Source organism: Zonotrichia leucophrys, chromosome 27 (genome assembly GCF_028769735.1).
Source record: "Zonotrichia leucophrys gambelii isolate GWCS_2022_RI chromosome 27, RI_Zleu_2.0, whole genome shotgun sequence".
Classification (NCBI taxonomy): Eukaryota; Metazoa; Chordata; class Aves; order Passeriformes; family Passerellidae; genus Zonotrichia; species Zonotrichia leucophrys.
In genome coordinates, this window is record NC_088196.1 from 4,718,039 (window position 1) to 4,741,558 (window position 23,520).

At 44.2% G+C, this 23,520-nt stretch overlaps 1 protein-coding gene across 2 annotated transcripts in view; it reads left to right on the top strand.

Annotated features, from left to right (window-relative positions):
• Nucleotides 1-630: 630 nt before the first annotated feature.
• MAP3K3 (mitogen-activated protein kinase kinase kinase 3) overlaps nucleotides 631-23,520 on the top strand; it is a 33,352-nt gene continuing 10,462 nt past the window's right edge. For both annotated transcript variants that reach the window (XR_010442915.1, XM_064733956.1), the window contains exons 1-12: nucleotides 631-881; nucleotides 7,610-7,731; nucleotides 8,878-8,967; nucleotides 10,214-10,254; nucleotides 12,954-13,053; nucleotides 13,657-13,770; nucleotides 14,974-15,094; nucleotides 19,507-19,640; nucleotides 20,432-20,493; nucleotides 20,895-20,962; nucleotides 21,194-21,286; nucleotides 22,099-22,290. Coding sequence is in view for 1 of the 2 variants with exons in the window: in XM_064733956.1 (XP_064590026.1) it covers nucleotides 878-881; nucleotides 7,610-7,731; nucleotides 8,878-8,967; nucleotides 10,214-10,254; nucleotides 12,954-13,053; nucleotides 13,657-13,770; nucleotides 14,974-15,094; nucleotides 19,507-19,640; nucleotides 20,432-20,493; nucleotides 20,895-20,962; nucleotides 21,194-21,286; nucleotides 22,099-22,290 (1,141 nt within the window). In the remaining variant the exon portion in view is untranslated. The remainder of the gene's footprint in view (nucleotides 882-7,609; nucleotides 7,732-8,877; nucleotides 8,968-10,213; nucleotides 10,255-12,953; nucleotides 13,054-13,656; nucleotides 13,771-14,973; nucleotides 15,095-19,506; nucleotides 19,641-20,431; nucleotides 20,494-20,894; nucleotides 20,963-21,193; nucleotides 21,287-22,098; nucleotides 22,291-23,520) is intronic.

The window sequence follows — 23,520 nt, forward strand, 5'->3', positions numbered from 1 at the left end:
GAGAATGAGATGCTCTTTAAGGTCCCTTCCAACCCAAAGTATTTCTGATTCAGTGGAATTCCTGGGTTAGACTGGGTGATGACAGTAGCACATGGTGGTGTGTGAACGGAGTTACCCAGCAGTTGCATCAGACATGCAATCATGCAATCTAGCACGATTTTTTAATTATAATTCATTAGTTCATTTGAAGGGGACATTTCTTCTCATACACCCTGTGGCTGGATTCCCGGAGGTGCTTTACTGCAGGTACAGCACGGGCAGAAGGACAAAATTCGATTTTTCTTTTCTATTCTCTTTTCTGGACCCGGCCCCGCTCCCAGACCGTGGGCGGGGCCGCGCCGCCGTCCGTCACCATGATTGACAGCAGGATGGGGCGTGGTTTGATATGCCCCGCCTCCTGACGGGCGGGGGGCGTGGCTCCGCCGCGGCGCAATGGGCCCCCGTGATTGACAGCCGGCTCCGCGGGAAGGCGGGGCTGGCGGCGCGGCTGCTCGCGCTCCCATTGGCCAGCCGCGCCGTCGGGTGTGCTCCCCGGCTGCGCCGATTGGCGGGCGGCGGCGGGTGCCGCTGTGATTGGCAGGAGGCGGCGGGTGCGCGGCGGCCGCCGAGCGGTTTGTTTTGCGGGCGGCGGCGGCGGGGCCGGCCCGCACGGACCGGGGGCACCGGGACGCACCGGCAGCGCCTGCGCCCTCCCGCCCCCGCCCGCCGCTCCCGGAGCGCGGCCGCCGGGAGGAGGAGGCGGCGGCGCGGGGCCTGGGAATGTGGCGGCGGCGGCGGCGGCTCTGAGCCCTCCCCCTCGGCCCGGCCGCCATGGAGCCGCGGCGGTGACAGCGCCGTCCCGCAGCGCCCGCCGTGAGCGGGGCCGCCGCCCGCAGACATGGGTGAGGAGCGGCGGAGAAGCCCCGGGAGCCGGGGCCGCGTCATGGGCCGGGGCCGCTGCGGGCGGGAAGGGGCGGCGGGGGCTCGGCCGGGCCCCGCTCCGGGCCGCTGTCGGTGCTGCGGGGCCGGCGCGGGCGGGCCCGGCAGCGGCAGCGCCGCGGGGAGCGGTGGATTTTCAAGGATTTGGTTAAAATGGTGAAAATCGGTGTTTGCCGATACGTGCGGTGCCCCGGGCCGGTAGCGAGCTTGGCCAGACGCGCCGGCGGGAGCAGCGGGCCGGGCTGAGCTCAAGGGGCTCCTCCAGCCTCCAGAAGTTGGCTCTGCTTGAGACGGGAGTTGCTGTGCTCAAGCTTAATCGGAGTAATTTCTATTATTAAATGTCGTTTGGGAGTCCATCAAAATAGATTGTCCTTTATGGAGCTCCCCCCGAGTTCTCGTTTGCCATTCTCAGCCCAGACAGCAACATGTAAAAACAAGCAAAGGAGTTGGAAGAACTCTTTTTCAAGAGGAAAACGTTGTTATGAGGAGCTGCCGTGACTGAATTGGATTGATTAATTCAAAATAATTTGGATTTGGACTGTATGTCCTGTATAAAGAACTGCTTATGGAGGGGGTCTTGTGCTTCCTAATTCTTTTTCAACTTAGAGGTGCTGGAATTAAATTTTTAATTACTCTAAACCAGAGCTTACTCATACTTGCATATTGGCAAGGAAACTCCTGCTTTTCTAAGTCTGGAGTTTCATGGCTTCATGGGCTACAACTTAAATGTTTCTTCCCCACAACCAAATTTGGTTTTCTGAGACTCTCCTTCATTTAGTCTGTGTACATAATTAACTTTTATACTTTAAATTCAAAAAGCATTGCAAATGTTGTTCTACAACTACTTCAGTATCTCTTTACTCTGTTTTGATTTGGTAAATACAACAAATTCATGCAAAACCATCGCTAGATTTCTCTGCTACAAAGAGGAATAGTGTAATCCACTCTGTTTAGAGCAGCAGGGTGCTTCATAAACTTAAAATGGTTTAGAAGTAGGAACTTGCATTTCCATGAAAGCGTTTTCCAATAGCAGTTGGACCTGTGTTTGTAAACATGTGAGCACAGAATGAAAAAATACAATTTCATGGACCACTCCACCATAGCATTGCGCGTACCATGGCGCAGCTGCGAGCAGATTTTCCCTTTGCAATGGGCAAAACCTGAATTCATTCAGCAGCTGTGACCAAATAATCTGATTAATGGCGGATGATGGGCTGTACAGGATGCTCTGCCTCTCTTTGAGGCAGCTCTGGCTACTCATTTCCATCCTTCTTCCTATTCCTCTTGGTAAAGACAGTGCTCACCCTTCTTGGGGGTTTGTTTTTCTCTTTGGAAAAGGAGGAAAACAGCTAAGGACTCATCTCTGCCTTCTCCTCCCAGTAGCTGCTTTTCCCCTTTTTCCAGGGAAAGGTGCCTGATAATGTGGCTGTCAAGGGACTGAACCTGCTCTAATGAGAGCTGTACAATACATTACATTTCAGAAGTCCACCTGTTACTTAGAGAAATGGTCTGGATCCTGGAAGAGTTGATCAGAGCCCTGCACTTCTCCAGACACTAGCTCTGAGACAAACAAAAGAAAACTTAGATCTCCTCCAGCCATAGTTTTGGCAAAATCATAATTGCCCTCAGTACTTGAGGCAACTGTATAGAAAACCAGGCATTGTAAACATCTGATTCCATTCAAAGCAAAGGTACTCTTTAGCATTAATAAATAGAATTGATTTAATGATTTATAGATGGAGAGAAATACCATAGGAACTATTCAGTCCCCTGAGGGATGTGTGCAGTGTTGGGACTCAGCGGTGCAGCCGGCGCTCACCTGAGCGGGTTTTGGACAATCCCTGAGGGTTTTTTGCCTCCTTGGCAGGCTGGGGAGCCCCGAGGTGTGCAGGGCTGCCTGTGGGGAGCAGGCCCTGCTCCCTGCAGCCTTCCCCTCCGCCGGCTTTTCCTGCCTGTGTCACTTCCTTCCCTTGGCTCACACGCACCGAGGGAGCGGGGCTGAGCCTGCAGGTTAGCACCGGCTCAAATCCCAAATCCCGGACTTTTCCTTTAACCTGTGGGTGAGAACGGGGACCCTGAATATATCCCGCAGTGATAAGCCTCATAGAGAGCTCTGATTTTTCCTCTCACTCTACAAACCGGGTTGTTAGTGATTTCCTAAAGCTTGCACACAGCAGCGTTTTGGTACCACTAAAACTGCCCACAGCAAATTACTCAAAATGAAACATTTCGAGGCTTTTTTGGGACCTCTAACATGGACACAATTTGTGTAAAATTTCCTCATTGCCCCCAGATCTGCCAATCACTTACCCAAAGCAGCTTTGCTGTTGTGGTGGTGGATAGCAAACACACAGATGTGTTCACTTCTTTCTCTTTTCCACGATATGGGATCATGTGTCCCACTGTGACACCATCTAAAGCATGATCCTGGCCTAGGGAGGTTCACAGATATATGCAGATACTTCTGCTGTTCTAACTTTGTGATTTTTTTTTTTTTGTTCTTTTTCTAAACTGTTTCCATTTCCGACTTGTTCAGACCTGTGTAACAAACCAGGGATTGGTTGAAGTAAATGCTTTGTGGGGAGGAACAACTTTCTCTGTGAGCAGCAGTTCGCTTTTATCGAAGTTATAAAAATCCTTGAGTGTAGTTTTTAAAACATGAAAAGCATTTCCTGGACAACATCTTTCCCGCACAAAGCAGAGCTGTGTTTCCCAGACCTACTGGAGACCAGGCAAAACAGGGTCTCTCAGTGCTCCAAAAATTGCTTCATTTTCATTTGTAGCAGCTTCTGCATTGTGCAGTTAATGTAAGGCTGCTCCTCGTGCTTCTCCAAGTCAGTCTATGGAAATGCTGTGTTGGGATGGAACTAAAGGATATTCATGCTTCTCAGCATTAAATCCATCACACTGCTGTCCTCACCAGATGCACTTCTTCCTGTGCAAGCTCAGATCAGTATTTGACTTTATTTTATCCTTTTAAGAGATAAATACTCTGTCATGTCCTACCTCATCAGCATAGGGATGAATTACAGGATGTATGGTTCAGTAGTAGGGAACCAACAGCTCAGTGTAAGAGTATTAAAAATGTATAATAAGATTTAAACTCAGCTGAAGTTGTTCCATCCCCTTTGTTAGAACATTGAGTGTTCCCATTTTATGAAGATAAATAATATTCTGGTGTTAGAATGACTGCAGTGAGTGAGATAGATACAGAGCTTGCAGGGGTTTGTAGAATATCTGAGTTGGGAGGGACCCACAGGGATGGTGGAATCCAGCTCCTGGTCCTGCTCAGGACACCCCAGCAATCCCACCCTGAGCTCTGGTGTTTGCCAGATGCTGCCCTTCAGAGTTTGTGCTGTCAGTTCACAAATTGCCTCAGCTAATAAATGAATTCCCTTCACAGCCAGGCTGCAATCTGTAATAGAGAGCACACAGTTGGCTGGATGTGTCCTCTGTGCCACAAGCGAGTGACTGCTGACTCCACACAGCCTGGAACCTGGGCTAGAACACCTGCAGCCAACCATTGATCTTTGTTTTCCAGTGATGATGCTGTTTGGAGCAGAATTCTTACTCTCAGACCTGTTCTTTGATGGATTTGATTTCTTGTCATCAGCCCTCAGCTATAAACTGCTTTCATAGCTCGTTTGCTTCTTGCCCAAAGGAACTCTGCCAAGACAAGCTCTTCTTCATCCTCCTGGTATCTGGCCAAACCCAAACTGCACTGTAGTGGAAAACTTGTATCCCAGCTCTTCCCTGAGTGTTTTGGGTGGTAGGAACATCAGGGATGTTCCAGCCCATAGGATGTAGTATTTTGTTGTGCACAGTTTCAGCCTTTGTCTGCCAGGTGACTCCAAGGCTGTTCTTAATACCATCAAAAGGAAAGAATACCAGTAAATTGGAGACGCTCCAGTTAAGGTAAAAGGTTAAATGTTCAACTGTAAAGTTGGAAACTTAAAAAAAAAAAAAAAAGGAAAAAGTTGTGCCATTGCCTACCTGGAACTTTAGCTTCATTCACAGCTGTTTCTTCCCATTTTCATCCCACAAGGGGTTACTTAGTGCTGAGATAGATCCCAGCACTTATTTCCTTTGGCTGATGTGCTTCTCAAAAAGCAGCCTCTTGCTTTGGTTGTGTTACTTACACCACTTGCTTCTTTTACATGCAGTTGGAATGTCAAGGAGTGCTCTCCCTTCTCCACTGCCACAATGTGGTTATTGTCTCATTTGGCTTGTCTTGGACAGCAGAGATTTGCTGGGTTTTGATTTGGATTTTTTTATATTCTCTGCTCTGCATTCCTTTTTTAAGATTTTTTTTTCTGTAATTAACACCTTCTGCAGATGCATTGGGAGATTTCTTTTCCTTCCATTTCATAATCTGGTCTAGGCTTGATGTTTCTGGTGTAACACTGTGGAGTCCACAGTGGATGTATCTCAGATGTTGGGTGCTCTCAGGACCAAGTTAGGACTTGGTTCCAGTGCCTGAAGAGAGCCTGCAAGAAAAATGGAGAGAGACTTTACAAGTGAACAGGACACAGGGAATGGCTTCCACTGCCAGGGGACAGGGATGGATGGGATGTTGGGAAGAAATTCCTCCCTGTGAGGGTGAGGAGGCCCCTGGATCCCAAGGCCAGGCTGGACAGGCTTTGGAGCAGTTTGGGACCATGGAAGGTGTCCCTGCCATGGCAAGGGTGGCACTGGATGGGCTTTGAAATCTCCTTCAACCCAAACCATTTTGGGATCCTGTGAAAGCTAAAGCAGACCTGGGCAGAAACTATTGGTTTTAGCAAAGATAATCCTAGTGTGACTTCTGTTCTGACTGGGACTTCAGCTGTTTCCTCCTTACAAAGAGGTGTATTTTTCCCATTCTGCTTTTAACTTTCAGCAGGATCTGCTCCCTGCGTGCTTTACAAGCCGTATGTGTCCCACATCTGTCATCTTTAAGCATTGCGAAAATCTCGTTTGTTATTCAGACATTGATGCATTATGAAGCCAGGCTTCTGCATAAAACATGAGCTGACTGCTTTGGAGAGTGAACAAATGCACGACACGAAATTGCAGAAACAAATCGTCCCACTGAGTCCCTTTTACAGGGAAGTACCAGTGTGAGCCAGTCCGTCCTTTGATGTTCAGCAGCTGTTCCAGGACAGCTCTTCCAAATGCAAGTGATTACCTATCAAACCAGTGCCATGAATCAGGGATGAGTGTGTAGCCATGGTGGATTCTTAAAATTGAGTTTCAGTTATTTACAAATCAGCTTCAGAAATGTTCATTTCAGTTTGAACTTCTCAAAGTGACAGAGTGAGGGAAGAAAGGAGGGACTGTGATAACTGATAACCTCATCTGGCTCACATCACTTCCCAATTATCAAAAAAAAAAGCTTTTCTTTCAAATCTAGGGTTCAGATCCTCCCAAACTCTTTTAGAAAGGGCAGATTCTCCTTGGCATATCCAGAGCTGATCAAATCATTGCTTCAAATCCCATGCCTAAGTAATGCCTTAATATCAGGAAGGATTTAGCTGAGTGTATTATTTGCCAAGGAGACAACACTTTATCCCTGAAACCTTTTAGAGTGTTGATGTGTGAGACAGCAGCCAGGCAGGGCAGAGGGCAGGAGTGTGCCAGGAGCAGTGCCAGCATGAGGTGCTGCTTTGTTAGTGCCTGGCAGCCAAGTGCCCACTGCAGTCCCACTTTGGGCAGAACTGCACTTGGCAGCTTCCTTTACCTTTGCATTATCAAGGAATTTAAAGTCCTTATCCTTGCTCAAGGAAAGGATTAATTTCCATAGCTTCATCTACCGTCCATCACAGCTCTTGTGCATTTGTCTCTGTTTACATCTTTTTTTTCTCTAACCACAAAATTCTGCTAAATACCACTTCTCAAAGCAAACAGGCAATGGGAGAGAATATTTTAAATTGGTTACATCAGGAATCTTCAGAAAGTAATTCTTAGTGGAACATACAAGGAAAAAAAAATCACTGTATGTTTTTATATTGCTGCAAGGCAAGAAGCCTTGAATTGAACCTGCTGCATTGTACTGTGCCAGCAGACAGTGTTCCTAGTGCTGGACAACTTGAACCTGCTCAGCAGATCTTGAAATCTCATAAAATGGTTTGAATTTGATTCCATCAGCTTGTTCTGAGGGAGGAGAGGAACGTGCTGGGGCAATCAGTGCAAGTGGATTTGTGTTCACAGATACTCCAAGATGAATCTTTGTCCAGATTTTCATTTCTCTTTCTGCTGGCCATGGTTTGTTCCGCTAGCAGGCAAGAATTCAGAGTTAACAGGACATAAAATGGGAAAGAACAGACTTTTCCCAGGTTTTCCTTGGCAGAAGCACATCTGCTTGCCCTTCCTAAATGACCTGTGATGGTCTAGCAAATCTGTCCAAGTTTTCCTGTTTGTTGTGAAGACTTTTGAACAGAATTAGGGGCTGGGGATATTCATTCTCACCTGTACTCTGCCCAGATCCTTCTATGATATTGGATGAGTGACTTAACATTTATCTGTCATGATATTCAGTTAATTTTGGGCTTTTTTATGACTAAATTAAATCACAGTGTATTTGCGAAGATCCTAAAAAGGATTGCTGTTGTATGAGCCAGCAGAAAACCAATGTAGAAGTGCCAGATCTGCAGAAATGTCATGGTTGGTGCTCACCCAGACAATTTACTGCTGAAATTCTTGTGCATGACAGATGAACAAGAGGCCTTGAAGTCCATCATGAAGGACCTGGTGGCGCTGCAGATGGGCAGGCGCCACCGCCTGCCCGGGTATGACACCATGAAGAATAAGGACACTGCTCACTCCAACAGACAGGTAAAATACCATGGGTAGAATGTCATATAAACTGTATATATATTAGATATGCTATACATTTATGTCGTTTAATAAAATACTTAATATATATTATGCTATACATTTATGTAGTTTAATAAAATATTTAATATATATTACATTATACATATATGTATACTGCATATATATATTAATATATATTGCATTATACATATATGTATACTGCATTCTCCCCATATGTATTTTTTATGAGGCTTGCTCTGCCTCATAAAAAATATCATGGGTATAATGATATTTATTATACAGTCATATAAACTGTATATATTAAATATGCTATACATTTATGTAGTTTAATAAAATATTTAATATATATTGCATTATACATATATGTATACTGTATAAACTATATATATTATATATGCTATACATTTATGTAGTTTAATAAAATATTTAATATATATTGCATTATACATCTATGTATACTGCATAAACTGTGTATATTATATATGCTATACATTTATGTAGTTTAATAAAATATTTAATATATATTGCATTATACATGTATGTATACTGTATAAACTGTATATATTAGATATGCTATACATTTATGTAGTTTAATAAAATAATATATATTATGCTATACATTTATGTAGTTTAATAAAATATTTAATATATTACATTATACATATATGTATACTGTATAAACTGTATATATATTAGATATGCTATACATTTATGTAGTTTAATAAAATATTTAATATATATTACATTATACATATATGTATACTGCATTCTCCCCATATGTATTTTTTATGAGGCTTGCTCTGCCTCATAAAAAATAACATGGGTATAATGTCATATAAACTGTATGTATTAGATATGCTATACATTTATGTAGTTTAATAAAATATTTAATATATATTGCATTATACATGTATGTATACTGTATAAACTGTATATATTATATATGCTATACATTTATGTAGTTTAATAAAATACTTAATATATATTACATTATACATATATGTATACTGCATTCTCCCCATATGTATTTTTTATGGGGTTTTGTCTGCACAGCTAAAAATTCCTAAGCCACATTAGCAAGTGACTCTCTGATTTCACAGTCATATTTCCATTTTTTTAAAGTGATTTTATTCTTTTTTAAAGAAAAAACACAATGCCAGCAGTCCCCCCCTCTTGGGCAGCCCTGCAATAATGAACCAGTGTGCCTCTGCAGTGGAAGAAAAAAAAATTCCGGTAAGAAAACCAACTTCATTTCCTTATTAGCAATTACAAATTAGGAATATGTCTTTGTGCAGTGACTTCATGTTATTCCTGTGCTGTTTGCTGCATTGTTCCTTTATTGATCAATTAAATGGGTTCTCTTGATTATTTTTTTTTCATTTTGGAGTAATTCTAGACTAAGTTTTTTCTCTTCCTACATGCAAAAACCACTGTTTAAAGTGCCATGTGAGTGCCCCAGCTGCAGCTGGTCACTGCTGGGGTTGGGAGGTTCATTTTCCCTGGTCCAGCCCTGCAGGAATTCCGTGTGCTCCCAGGGACTCCGTGGGTCCTTTGGAGCTGCATTCTTCACCCCTGGGCCTGCCAGAAACTTCCTCCAGCTAAAGAGCATTTCCTGGCCACGTTTTTTTTTTGAAGTTCCTAGATGTATGATTGCCTATTGTCTGAGGCTTTCACAGATGGCTTAATCTATTCCAATCACATAAATTGTGCAGCAGAAATGATGGAGTCTTATCAAGAGTAGGTTTTTCCCTTTTATTTTTATCTTTCTGACCTAAATTGGGATTTGAACTTCAATGTCCAGAGTTGAAAGTTCAGCTTGTTGACTCTTGCATGCCACCCAGCATCTTCTGAGTTTACAGTGACTGCACAGGTTGCACAGTCAGTGCTTTTAACTATCAGGTAGTGGTGATGATCCCTTTGCTGAAACCTTAGAACTTTAAAAGGTGGCACAGAATCAGCCTGTTTGTAACTCTGAGTTTCAGGGGCTGCATTTTTGCAAAAGCAGAGATTTAGTCCATGTCTTAAGAATAAGGAATAATAAATAGGAATAAAAATTCAAAAATAGGAGTAGGAATAGAAAATGTAGCCCATTCCCTCTCTGTTTTCTGCCATGCATGCTCTGAGCATGCCTAAAGAAAATTGCCTTCAGATTAATAAGCAATTAGGACTGAATTTCAAATTTTTTCCATGCAGTGTTAAAGATAGATTGATTTTTTTCAAAGTTTATTTCAATGTCCTCTGTTTAAGTGTCAGTTTACAAAAATTACAGCTTTGTTTTTACCCCTTTCCTTCTCTTTCTCCTTCAGCAGTTTCTCCATTCCTCACGTGCTGTGTTCATGTATCAGCCCTTTATTTCCACAGTCTGCTTCAGCTTCCATGGGGAAAGTTAAAATGCTAAAATCACAATATAGTGCATTTGTGTGCTGTTGTGTGTGCCAGAGTTTGATTGTGAGCTCACCTTTTGTTCTTTCTCCTGCAGAATGATGTCAGGATAAAGTTTGAACATAATGGGGAGAGACGGTAAGTTGGCCTTCACTGCTTTGATTCTTTGCTTGGGAGAATAATTCAGTCATCAGTAATTTAGCTTAAATATTTTGTTGGCTTTGCTTTCCTTTTTCCTGAATGGAAATCACACAGTGAAGGCAACAACAAACAGCTCACACACAACTTGGTTATTTTTAGAGATCAGTGTGTCATAAAACACTGATTTATTTCCATAACATTTATTTGTAAGTGAACTGCAGCATTTTTAAAAGCTGTCCAGCCTGAAAAAAATTCAGCCTGAAAGTCTTATTTCAGATATGTTCCCATTTTGTTTCATTTAACTGAAACCAAATGAAGCTGATCAAATCAGCATCATTCTTTTCTAATTTCTCACTTCCTGATGCCCTGTCACTATCACTGCCCTGCTGTGATTGAGCAATAGATACAGCAAGGGAAGATTTTTATTTTTCATTGGTGTAAAAGCTTCTTTGTTATTTCCTCTGATATTTGGTTTTGAGAGACATTCTTTTACAAGAAAAAAAAACCCAGAAATAACTGAAATAGCAGTTTCAGTTTTTACAGCATTGTTTACAATGGATAAAATTGCTGAAATATTTCAAAGTAGGTCCCAAAAATCCTCTTATTTGCCATCAATTCAAGAGGAACTCTTGAAACATTTAATGACTCGTGGCTGTGTGAACTCAGGAGGGCTCCAGGCTTGTCTGTGGTCTCTGGGTCTGGAAAACATGGTCTGGATGCTGGGCTATAGTGTCCATATTTTGGAAGATATTAATTGGGTTGTAAGCATGAATGTATGTACCATTTGGGAGATGGTGTCTCTCAGGCCAGGCAGTATTTCCATCATGAAGTAGTTCACAATTTCATGATAAAATGTAAATTTAATGTCCATGGCACAGGACAAGCTGTGTGTAGTGATCCTCACAGCCTGTTCTAGCAGAGGTTATTGGCCAGGTTGTTGAAGCTCCTCCTTTGTCAGATTTTGGGATTTCTGTTAGGAAAGCAGAAGTGTTCTTTGTTGGCAAAGCAGGCTCTGGGGAATAATTTCTACTCTTCCTCAAAACTCGAGCTGTTTCTTTCACTGAAATCCTCTGTGATGAATTCTGTCAGTGACTTCTTGTGCTGTGGGAGAAATTTTAGAGGTAATCATCACTGGGATTTGCTTCCTGCTTTGTCAGCCAGGTCTGCTCAGCACTCTTGTGTGTCAGGGGCTTTGTGGGGACAACAGCAGAGGCACAGTGGGCCATGTCCCAGTTCCTTGTCACACTGTGTCACCACAGGGGAACTCTGCTGTCACCACAGGCTTATCATCCTGCCTGTCTGCTGGCTGCATTCCAGGGGGCAGAAGGGTTTTCTCCTGGTTTTTTTTTATTTCCAAAATGAAAAGGTTGATTGTGTGTCAGTGTAATTATGCAGTTGTGCTCGCCTGAATTCCCTGCTCCCAGCACGGTGTGCAGTTCCAGACAGGGAGCTTGCACCAGAATGTCAGTGTGTGTGCTTGGTTTCACAGGAGCTGCCAGATCTGACCACAAATATTTAAGGTGGTCAGGCAGGAATGGGCTCCTTAAACCCTGCAGTCCAGGATTTTGTGTTAGAGGAGTGCACAGAGTTTTTAAACTAATAAAATTTGTGGCACCTGAGAACAGCTCTGCTTTTGAAAAAGCATTGAGTGTAGAATGGGAGCCTTTATAAGGGACTGAGAGCCACATGGCATTTGTGTGGTGCCAGAGCACTGTGATTTCATGTATGGATTTCTTAGGAATATGTAGAAAATGTTATTGTGGGCAGCTTTTTAACAAGGACAATTATTTCCAAAGAGCTGAATGTTGTAGGTCTGGTGGTAAAATAACTATTCATGGGAAGGGCTGAGGAACACAAGGGTTATTTAATAACCCTTGTGTTATTAAATCATGATAATCATGATAATCATTAAATCAAGAGATGGATACCCAGGGCTGATGAGGCTGTGTGGATGGATGGCTGGGAAACTAAATCTTCTCTCCAAAGCACAGAGCCAGAGAATCCCAGGATGGTTTGGGTTGGAATGGACCTCTCAGTAGCTTGGAAGTCCAAACAGTCCCTTGATCATTTGTAGTGTGCTGATGTAGCAAAAGAAATATAAAAAACCTGAAAGTTTTTTTCATTGCAAAAGATTTTTTTCTTCTGAAAGTTAACTAGCAGAAATTGCATCGGAAAGAACCTCATCTTCCAACTGAGGACAAAATGTATAACCAGATATTTTAATAGTTCATGTGTGAAGAGGATCTTGGATTGTTTAGCCTGGAGAAGAGTAGGCTCGGGGGAGACCTTGTTGTATCCTGTTATTTCTGCCTCGTGACAAGTTTGTTAATTGGTGCTCACAATCCAGCTCTTTGTGGCAGAATCTCATCTGTGCCAGAGCAGGTGGTATTTTTTAAGCCAAGGTGCACAGGGCATTTGTATCCTGTTATGTGAAAGACATTTATTCAAAAAAAAGGATTCTTTTCTGCCCAGGGACAAAGGGATTCTTTTTGAAACCTCCAGCTGAATATTGCATTTTGACAAACTGTATGGAAATGGGCCAGAGATCAATAACTCCTTATTGAAATAATACATACAAATTTCAATTTGAAAGGTTCCCTACTTGCTTGTGGATGAAAGGAGACCATTCAGATGTGGGTTTAGTGGTTCAGCCATGTGATTTGATTGCATTATCAAGTGTATCTCTTTCCTGCCAGGATTATTCCGTTTGTCCGTCCCGTGCGCTACGAAGACGTGCAGCAGAAAGTGAAAACAGCCTTTGGGCAGCCCCTGGACCTCCACTACATGAACAACGAGGTACTGAGCTCTCAGGGCTCTCTCTGGGACACCTCCTTTCCCCAGCACAAATTCCCCACACAGAAATTTAATTTTCGGGTCTTTCTTTAATACAAACCGTTGTTGAATCCCTGATGCAAAGGCAAATGTGCTGATCCTGATAAAGCATCTCACTGATGGTTGTACAAACATCAGCATCTTGTTCTGTGTTGCTTAGGACACACTATTTCTACATGAAACCAAATTTTCACTTGTTCATTAGTTCTGGATTCATAAGTATTCCGAGACCATTTTCTCATCAGAAAGTCAGGGGCTGACAAGTCTCTGTTCTTTGCAAACAGCAAATCCAGGTAGCAATTCATATTTTGTGGGTGATGCTTTAGAGGAATTTGCATTAGGGTTTGCCATTTCTCTGACTTGGGAGGAAAACCTCATTAAAAAGGACAGTAAGACAGCATTGGAATAAAAATTTATGGATTAACTGAGCAATCAGAATCCTGTTTTATAGTCTGGTGTTTTTCTAATGTTTGTTTAAATACCCATTGTATTTAAACAACCCATTGTACAAGTAGAGTTTTTTTCTCTATTTTCTAGTGATTTTCTTCCATGCTCTTTATCTTGCAGCTCTCTATTCCTTTGAAAAACCAAGATGACCTGGATAAAGCTGTGGATCTCTTGGACAGGAGCTCAAATGTGAAAAGCCTGAGGATACTGTTGCTGTCCCAGGACAGAAACCATGTGAGTAACCACTTCTGGGACTGCAAAATCAAGGGGTTTACCCCTAAGACTCTGAAGCATGATGGCAGCATTAACTGAGTGTGACAGGGATTATAAAATCACTTTTCCCAGGCACAAATGCATGTGTTTATCTTCTTTGCATTGGCTCAGCTATAAGTGTCTTTTTGTGGTTTTTTTTTTCCCTTCAGCAGCTGTTTGGGGGCTAAAACATTGCAGCTTTTTAAGCAGGGTGACCTCATCAGCACCTTCATCCAGCTCCCATGGACCTGCCCATGGTGGAGTTTATGTGACTTAAATCAGACTCTTTCCTTACTCCTTTCAAGTGTATGCACTCATTAAATGTGCAACCATCCAGTAATTTAATACTTAATTAAAGTATTTGAGTTGTTGCACCTTCTTTGCCTGTCATGTTCAAATAATTTTCAGAAGTCAGAATTTATTTCCTTGAGGTGTCTTTGGTTATGTTCTTTTCAAATAAGATAAATTCTGTAACTCAAGAGGAGGGGAATATTACACCTTGTAAAACCAGGTGTGTTGGGTCAGGGTTAAAATTGAAAATGTCTGCAGGTATTGAGCCTCTGCTTTAACAGAATCTCAGTGCCTTGGGGGAAGTTTCATCTGTCTCACTCCTCTTCTTGCTTTGAAAAAGATGAGAGCTCTGTGGAAAAATTATCTTTAATTAGATAATATCTATGTAAGTTCAGGGGAAGGATGAATAACTTCATCTTGGCATCTCCTGACTGTTGGTGCTATTAAACTCTCCAGAATTTATTTTTACTTAGTCTGAGTTAGGAATTTACTTTTTAAAGGCTGTGGGGAGTCAGGTTGCTTCTGAAACAGTGCAAGATTGAGAATTTGTCTCTGCTGGCCAAGGTGGCTGATGGAAATTGGAGGTGCTTCTGTGTTCTGGTCTGTGACAGGAGCCCCCCAGATAATGTCAGACACAGACCTGCAGATCAGGCACTTGAGTTGAGCTGCACTTGTTCCAGTTCTCTGACTCCTGTTTTACACCCTAATTGTAAACCTGGCTCTTTTGCTCTCTTTTTGTTTGTATTTTCTGAATTAATAAGATTTCAGGCTCTAGAACTGTTGCTCAGCACTTTCTTGGTACTAAGCATAATATTTTTTTTTAACTGTGTCCAGACTACTTGAGCTCCTTCATCTCACTTTATTTTGTTCTATTCTTTCCATTTTACCCAACAGAGCAGTTCTTCACCCCACTCTGGACTGCCCAAGCAAGTCAGGATTAAAACTTCCCAATCTGTAGGGGATGTGAGCACACCCTACCAACAGCCAGAACCCAGAAGCAGGCATCTGTCTGTCAGTGAGTATTTTTGTCACTTCTACATGTTTTTGTTTGTTGAAATGAAGCTTTTGGGCACTAGTGTTTATGGTAGAGCATTTAGGAGAGCCATGAGAAATTGAAAGGTTATTCTGGGACAAGGCAGTTCATTTTCAAAAGCTCTTAATATGTTTACAGTAGAATGTTTCAAAGTTCCTTGCTAAGCTGTGGAACAGCTGAGGAGCTGCTAAAGGGGATGTCCTAAAGCCAGAGCCATTGTGGTTAGAAATTTGGAAAGCTGATGTGAGTCTATTAAGCTTTTTATTTAGATTGGCAATTTCAGTTCATGTAACCTAGATTTGATTTTTTTTTTATGTTGGGCTTTGGAATCTCTCCTGACTCCTGTAATCAAGCATTTTGCTGGGAATTACTATTGCATATCCAGCTAGTGTCCTACATTCTGAATTGCCTCAACTTTCACTTATAGACTTATCAGCACAAGACAAAATCAGAGGTGCACAAAAGATAATTTAAAAAATCAGAGTAATATATACTTTTGTCTCATTTCTTTGGGTTTCTCTTTGCCCAGTGAACTCCTGTTTGGGGGAAAGGTTCATGTAAGACTTCTGTAGTTTTTATGACTTCCATCTTTGGCAGATTTGTCTGATTTCTCCCAGTTTCTGTGTTACAACCTACTCTAACCATGCAGCACAATTCAAATCTGTTCTTGAACGATTCTCAAAGCTGTTAACATTTATATGAAATACTAAACCATGCAAAACACCTTCAAGGATTTATGGGCCAAAAAAGCACCAGAAAAGTGTGTGGTTTAGGGTTTGACTCCTTGGTGTGAGGCTCAGTGAGCAGTGAAGGTGCAGGAGGAAGGTGAGGGTGTGAAGGCCAGAGCTGAAATGCTGCTCTGCATGAACTATTTCTGCTTCAGAAAGGAGAGAAGGTAAATTTTGCTGGAAACAGAAGCAGAGGATGACTCTGTTTGTTACAACAGCTATTTTGGGGCTTGTCACAGCCAATGCCTGAGGACAAGTGATGCAAGTCACACAGGGCAGTGCCAGGAGCTGGGAATGTCAGAATTGTTTTGTTTGCAAGTTCTTCACTGTAGCAAAGCAGTGCTTCACTTTCATTAACTCTGTGAACTTGAGGCAGAATTATTGCACGATTTTAGATCAATATCAAATAATAAATCAGCTTAAACCACAACAATCTCCATACTCTGGAGGCCAAACCAGAGTTGGATCCACACTGCTCTGAGCAGAGGTAACAGTGAGTGAGCTCAGAGGGAAGGACTTGTGAACCAGAGCAGAGGTTCTTGGTGTGGGACTTTTCTAACAAACCTGCTTGTATCCTGTGGAGAGTTTGCTGATCCCCTTCTGTACAATTTGCTTTTATGAAGCAGCAAACAAAGTACTGAAAGCTTGTGAAGTACGTGACTGAAACAGGGACAAAAAGACTTTTACTCTCCTTCCTAGTTTGAAGTTAATATGCATAAAAAGAGCAACATTCCTTGGTCCTGAGAAGTGGTATCCATGCATGTCTGAACACCACATTTCTTCTATAACAAACAAATTGAATGCCAAAATTATTTCATTTAAAATATATCTATATATATTTTTCTTTACTGACATTCTGAGGTATCCAGGTAATGGTGCCAAAGCCAACAGAGTGTAGCAAGTGTCTGTCATGGGTGAACTGTGCCGTGATAAGGGGCCCCAGTTTCACACTCTTTCCTCCAATCCCAGCTTATGGATGCTTTCTGAATGACTTGTCATTCATCAGTCAGGAAACCTTTGCTTTTATTTTGTGAACATGTCAGAGTACCAGATTGTTAGATTTGAGAGGTCCAGAAGAGTTCCAGATGTGTCAGAGGTCTGCTGGTAATTTGGCAATAGCTTGGTTTGCATCAGTTTCTTCTTCCTTCTCTTTTCCTGTCTGGTTTGGAAGAGGAAGGTGCCCTGTTTGCTGGTGTTAATAGAGATTCTCCAACTCATACCATGTCATGCAGTTAGAGTCCATAGCATTGTTCAATAAAGCTTTTTGCAGGCAGGAGAGGGACCTGTGTGGTTCCTGAGCTCCAAACAGCCCCAGCCTCTTGTCACCAGCTCAGAGCTTTGGAAGTAACGATAACTTTTATTTAAAAGTTTAAAAAAAAAAAAAAGTTACTAAGCATTCTGGCAGAGCTTGTGTTTTTTCCACTCACTTCCTTTGATATACATGGATTTAGTGCCGACTTCCTTTTCCTGCCCAGGGATGGGGCCTTTCCAGAGCAGCCCCTGGGCCGGTGCCAGCGGGCCGGGCTGGCTCTGCCCGTGCCATCTGTCGGAAGGAGTGAAAGTGCTCCAGGGCTGGGGCAGCCCGGGCACTGCCAGGGTTATCCCACCCCTCCAGAGGGCTCAGAGGGCTCCCCAGCCCTGCGAGCTGCCTGGGACATCAGGTGGTAGCTCTGAGAAATAGATTTTGCACTTGACAGTCTTGGCTTTATGATCTTGGAGGTCTTCTCCAACCATAATGATCCCATGATTTTATTAATCCCTTATTTTCATCATGTAGTTCCTCCCTCTTGCACTCTAAGCCATGCCAGCATTGTTCGTTTTCCTTCTGCAGCCCCCTGAAAGTTTTGTGCTCTTCACTTCTCCCAGCTCCTTGCCTTCGCTCTTTATTACAACTTCTATGGAAAATATTTTCCTTGGGAGAATATTTGCTGATCTTTACCCATCTTTCCTAGCACCTGAGTACACACAGTTAATTAAAGACAGTGTTGTAAGGAGCACAGCTTGAGGGCTGATCTCCACCTGCTGCCTCTGGCTTCATGTGTGACCTGGAGCAGATTGGCCTGGACCAACAGCAGTTCCTGGAGCTCACAGTGGGAATTGGTGGCAGCTGCAGGTGGATAGGTCACTGCAAAAAAGGGCTTTTTTTCTTCCTGTATCTAGTTTCATCTTCTTTGATATCTGCAAGGAAAAAAATAAACCCTAAGAGTGAAGTTTCTCTCAGTAGGTAGCACAAGAGCAACTCTTTAGGTAATGCCACTAACAGATTATTAAACTGGAATTATGCTCAGAAGGTTGGGCAGAAGAGGTTAGAAATAGGTGGCTGCTTTGTCAGGAGCTTCAGCAATAATTACTTAGCATCTGAGACATCAGTAGAGGTGCACATCAGACAGGTTGGTTTCACAGGTCCCATGTCTGTCCAGGCTGTGGGGTTCACTCTGGGGGGGATGGAGGTGTGGTGTGGAGGCACTGGGGATGGTGCACATCAGACAGGTTGGTTTCACAGTCTGTCCAGGCTGTGGGGTTCTCTCTGCAGTTACTGTGGTGGATAGGGCTGTGCTGTGGTGGGGATGGTGCACATCAGACAGTTTGGTTTCCCTGTTTCCATGTCTGTCCAGGCTGTGGGGTTCACTCTGCAGTTACTGTGGGGGACAGAGATGTGCTGTGGTGGGGATGGTGCACATCAGACAGGTTGGTTTCACAGACTGTGGGGTTCACTCTGCAGTTGCTGTGGGGGACAGGGCTGTGCTGTGGCGGGGATGGTGCACATCAGACAGGTTGGTTTCCCTGTTTCCATGTCTGTCCAGACTCTGGGGTTCACTCTGAGGGGGATAGAGGTGTGGTGTGGTGTGGTTGGGGTAGTGCACATCAGGCACTTTGGTTTCACAGGTCCCATGTCTGTCCAGGCTGTGGGGTTCACTCTGCAGTTACTGTGAGAGATAGAGGTTTGATGTGGAGGCACTGGGGATGGTGCACATCAGACAGTTTGGTTTCACAGACTGTGGGGTTCACTCTGCAGTTACTGTGGGGGACAGAGATGTGCTGTGGTGGGGATGGTGCACATCAGACAGGTTGGTTTCCCTGTTTCCATGTCTGTCCAGACTCTGGGGTTCACTCTGGGGGGGATAGAGGTGTGGTGTGGAGGCACTGGAGATGGTGCACATCAGACAGGTTGGTTTCCCTGGTCCCATGTCTGTCCAGGCTGTGGGGTTCACTCTGCAGTTACTGTGGGTGGATAGGGCAGTGCTGTGGCGGGGATGGTGCACATCAGACAGGTTGGTTTCACAGACTGTGGGGTTCACTCTGCAGTTGCTGTGGGGGACAGGGCAGTGCTGTGGCAGGGATGGTGCACATCAGACAGGTTGGTTTCACAGACTGTAGGGTTCACTGTGCAGTTGCTGTGGAGGATAGAGGTTTGGTGTGGTGGAGATGGTGCACATCAGACAGTTTGGTTTCACAGACTGTGGGGTTCACTCTGCAGTTGCTGTGGGGGACAGAGATGTGCTGTGGTGGGGATGGTGCACATCAGACAGTTTGGTTTCACAGACTGTGGGGTTCACTCTGCAGTTGCTGTGGGGGACAGGGCAGTGCTGTGGCGGGGTGGCTGTGCAGCAGTGCCCCAGCAGCAGGGTGAGTGTGTCCCTGTCACAGCCTGTGTCCCTGTCACAGGCTCCCAGAACACGGGCCGCAGCTCTCCCCCGCCCGGCTACGTCCCCGAGCGGCAGCAGCGCATCGCCCGCCAGGGCTCCTACACCAGCATCCACAGCGAGGGCGAGTTCATCCCCGAGACCAGCGAGCAGTGCGTGAGTACCCACCTGCCAAGGGGCTCTGCTGCCATCTGGGCCCTCCTTTCCTTTCCCAAATATTCACTGGCTCTGGTTGCATCCACACCTTTAAGCAGTGAGGCGCGCGTTGTTCAGAAAGTTGTGGCTGCCCCATCCCTAAAAGTGTCCTCAGAGCAACCTGATCTGGTGGAAGGTGTGCCTGCCCGTGGTAGAAGGTGGAATTGGATGACCCTTAAAGTTCTTTCCAACCCAAACCATTCTGGGTTTATAAAAGTGCTGCTTTGTGCATTTCAACAGCTTCAGATTGTAGCTGTGTAAGTTCAAAGCCTTTGTTGGGCTGCCAGAAGCCGTTCCCCGTTCTGGGCATTGCCCCTCCAGCTCTGACTGAGCAGTTTTGGTGCTGTCACACATGTGATAAGGTTTCCTATTACCAGGTTTGTGTGACCCTCTTGCTTTTGAAACTCTGCTCTCCATTCAGAAAAGTGGGAAGTGAGGCCAAAGGGCGACTTGCAGGTGGAGGCAGCAGCACCAGCAGAGACTGTTTCTGGAGCCAGTTGGGATCAATTCAGCACAAGGCTGCTAAAGCTTGCATTTTTCACAGCAGAGTCCTTCAACAACTAAAGCAGTGCCTCACATTTTATGTGAACCAAATTTCTGTGGGAGATAAAGGAAAATTATACATTTAAATAGGCTTAGACTCCCTGCTTCAGCTGGACATCCTGCAGGCAAACACTCATGGGCTCTGCTTCTCTGTCACAGCCTCTCCTGAACTGCACTCATGTTGCTGTGTGGTTTCTTCTGTGTTGCAGATGCTGGACCCTCTAAGCAGTGCTGAAAATTCGGTGTCAGGAAGCTGCCAGTCCTTGGACAGGTGAGCAGCCAGGTACAAATGTACAAACTGGTGAGAACGTGGGTGCTCAGGTGGAAATGCCAGTTGTACTTACATAAAATCCTCTTTTCTATCTCATACATTTTCTTGGAGGGAAACAAGAGCTTTAACAAGAGCATCAAAGAGCATTAACTATGTCTTAAGGCTGTGTTATTTTCTGGCACAACCACAGACCTGCAAACTGGTGCTTCAGTAGCTTTAATTTATAAATACAAAGTTCTGAAGCAAGCAGCCTGTGTGGAGCCGCCCCTCTGAGAACATCTGGCTGCAGGGTATTTAAATCTCTTTTAGACAAGGCTCTACTTGTTCGTTTAGAAAATAAAACAACAAAATAAATACCCCAAACAACAGCAAAACTTACCCTCGCCTTCTTTCTCTATTAGCCCTTCTTTTCGGAAGTCACGGATGTCAAGGGCACAGAGCTTTCCTGACAACAGGCAGGAGTTCTCAGGTATGTCTTTGCTACAAAGGTTATTTGACCCAGACACTTTCTGCTCTTGGCTGGCCGCCCTCCCTGCTTGCTGGAATTGTATAAATAGAAGAAATGGGGACACGATAATGGAAAGGCTATGAAGTTATTTATTGCCCCTTCCTAAAAACCTGCTGTTACAGGAAAATTCCATTATTCAAAGTTAATATTTTTTTGAAGGAGCCTCACTTTTGTCTTTGCTTCTCCTGGCAGACCGTGAGAATCAGATCTATGACAAGGCAGGCAAAGGTGGCACTTACCCTCGGCGCTACAACGTCTCCATGCAGCACAAGGACTACAACGATGGTGAGTTGGTCTCACAGTTGGTCCCACACCTCCCATTCCAGGCTGGGGCAACCTCTACACAAGGGTAATTCCTATTTGGAGAGCCTGGTCCGTGCAATTAGTGCTGAGATTCATGCTGCATGATGCCACATTTTCATGGAGACAAATGGTTGTTGTTTGTAATTCTTTGTTTACTTTGTAGTTCTTTGTCCTTTCTGGTGTTACCCAGGCTGAGTAGGGAATTGTAGACATAATTGTTAGACTTGGCCCTATGTAAGTACTTTCCTACCACAGAGATTCATTATACTTTGCTAATTTGCATTGCAGACTCGCTTCTGGGTCTTTTAAATATAGCAGGGACTTAAAGAATTGCATCTCTGCTCAATCAGATGGCTTTATGCAAAATAATCTCTCAAAATTTCAGGAGGTGCAAGTTGGCATAATCTTTATTTATGGTTTTTCTTTGCAAGTCTGGGCGCAGAAAGTCATTTGCAAGTCCGTTATCTAGAAAGTCATTTTGTGTGTAGTTGTTAACAAAACTCGGAGCCTGTAAACCAGATTTTTCCTTTGGAAGGTAAGTTTAGATCTTACAGCACTGAGGGCATTACAAAGTGTTCTCTGCCTTCTGCTTTGGGAATGATCCAGGGCTGTACTGAACTCAGGCAGCACCAGCCCTGAGCTGTTATATTTTTGCACCTCATCTGTTTGGCAGCAGATTCTGCTCCATGGGAACAGAGCAGAACTTGGGATTTCTCTCCCTTCTCCCCGCTGCTCAGCCCCCAGCCATTACCTCCCATTGCAAACATTTGTTTAAGGATGTTCCTTCTCCCCAGGCCGCAGGACGTTTCCCCGGATCCGGCGTCACCAAGGGAATCTCTTCACCCTGGTGCCCTCGAGCCGCTCGCTGAGCACCAACGGGGAGAACCTGGGGCTGGCGCTGCAGTACCTGGAGCCGCGGGGCCGCCTGCGCAGCGCCGACAGCGAGAACGCGCTGGGAGTGCAGGAGAGGAACATGGCCACCAAGTGTAGGCTGGGCCCTGGGCACAGGGAGGGCTCCGGGGGCTCCAGAGCCGGGGCAGTGCCACAACCGGGCTGTGACAGGCCATGCCAGCCACCTTGGTGTGTCCTGGCTGTGACAGGCCATTCCAACCACCTTGGTGTAGCCATGGTGTGTCCTGGCTGTGACAGGCCATTCCAACCACCTTGTGTGTAGCCATGGTGTGTCCTGGCTGTGACAGGCCATTCCAGCCACCTTGGTGTGTCCTGGCTGTGACAGGCCATTCCAGCCACCTTGGTGTAGCCATGATGTGTCCTGGCTGTGACAAGCCATTCCAACCACCATGGTTTTTCCTGGCTGTAACAAGCCATTCCAACCACCATGATGTGTCCTGGCTGTGACAAGCCATTCCAGCCACCATGGTTTTTCCTGGCTGTAACAAGCCATTCCAACCACCATGATGTGTCCTGGCTGTGACAAGCCATTCCAACCACCATGGTGTGTCCTGGCTGTGACAGGCCATTCCAACCACCTTGGTGTAGCCATGATGTGTCCTGGCTGTGACAAGCCATTCCAACCACCTCCTGTGTAGCCATGATATTTCCTAAAAAATCCTTTCCTTAGGATCCTTATCTTTAGGAGAAAAAATCCCTTTTTCTCCTGAGAAGCTGAGAGGCCTCAGGAACAAAAAGTAAACAGTAATTATCTGCTGCTGTGGAATGCAACAGGTGCATCTGTGATTGGTGTCATAGAGTTGTTTCTAATTAATGGTCAATCAGCTGGCTGGGACTCTCTGTCCAAGACACAAGCCTTTATGATTTTTTCTTTTTCTATTTTTCTATTTCTTTTTTCTTTTTCTATTCTTAGCTAGCCTTTTGATGAAATCCTTTCTTCTATTTCTTTAGTATAGTTTTAATATAATATATATCATAAAATAATAAATCATGCCTTCTGAAACATAGAGTCAGATCCTCATCTCTTCCCTCATCCTCAGACCCCTGTGAACACGGTCACACTCGTGCCCTGTGGCTTTGGGACTTGTTTGTCACACCCACAAGTGTTTTTCTTCTCAGATTTCTTCTTCTTTCCTTTAGAAAGCATTGCAAACTCAGCTAAGAGGTAAAAATTTGCTTGATCTGGATGATCTACAGGGTTCTTAAAACAGGCAGACAAGCTTGTTTATTTTCTTGCTATGTTAACATTTTCAGTCAGGGTTACAGTTATTCTGTATGTATTTCATTTGCTCCTTAGTAGAAGG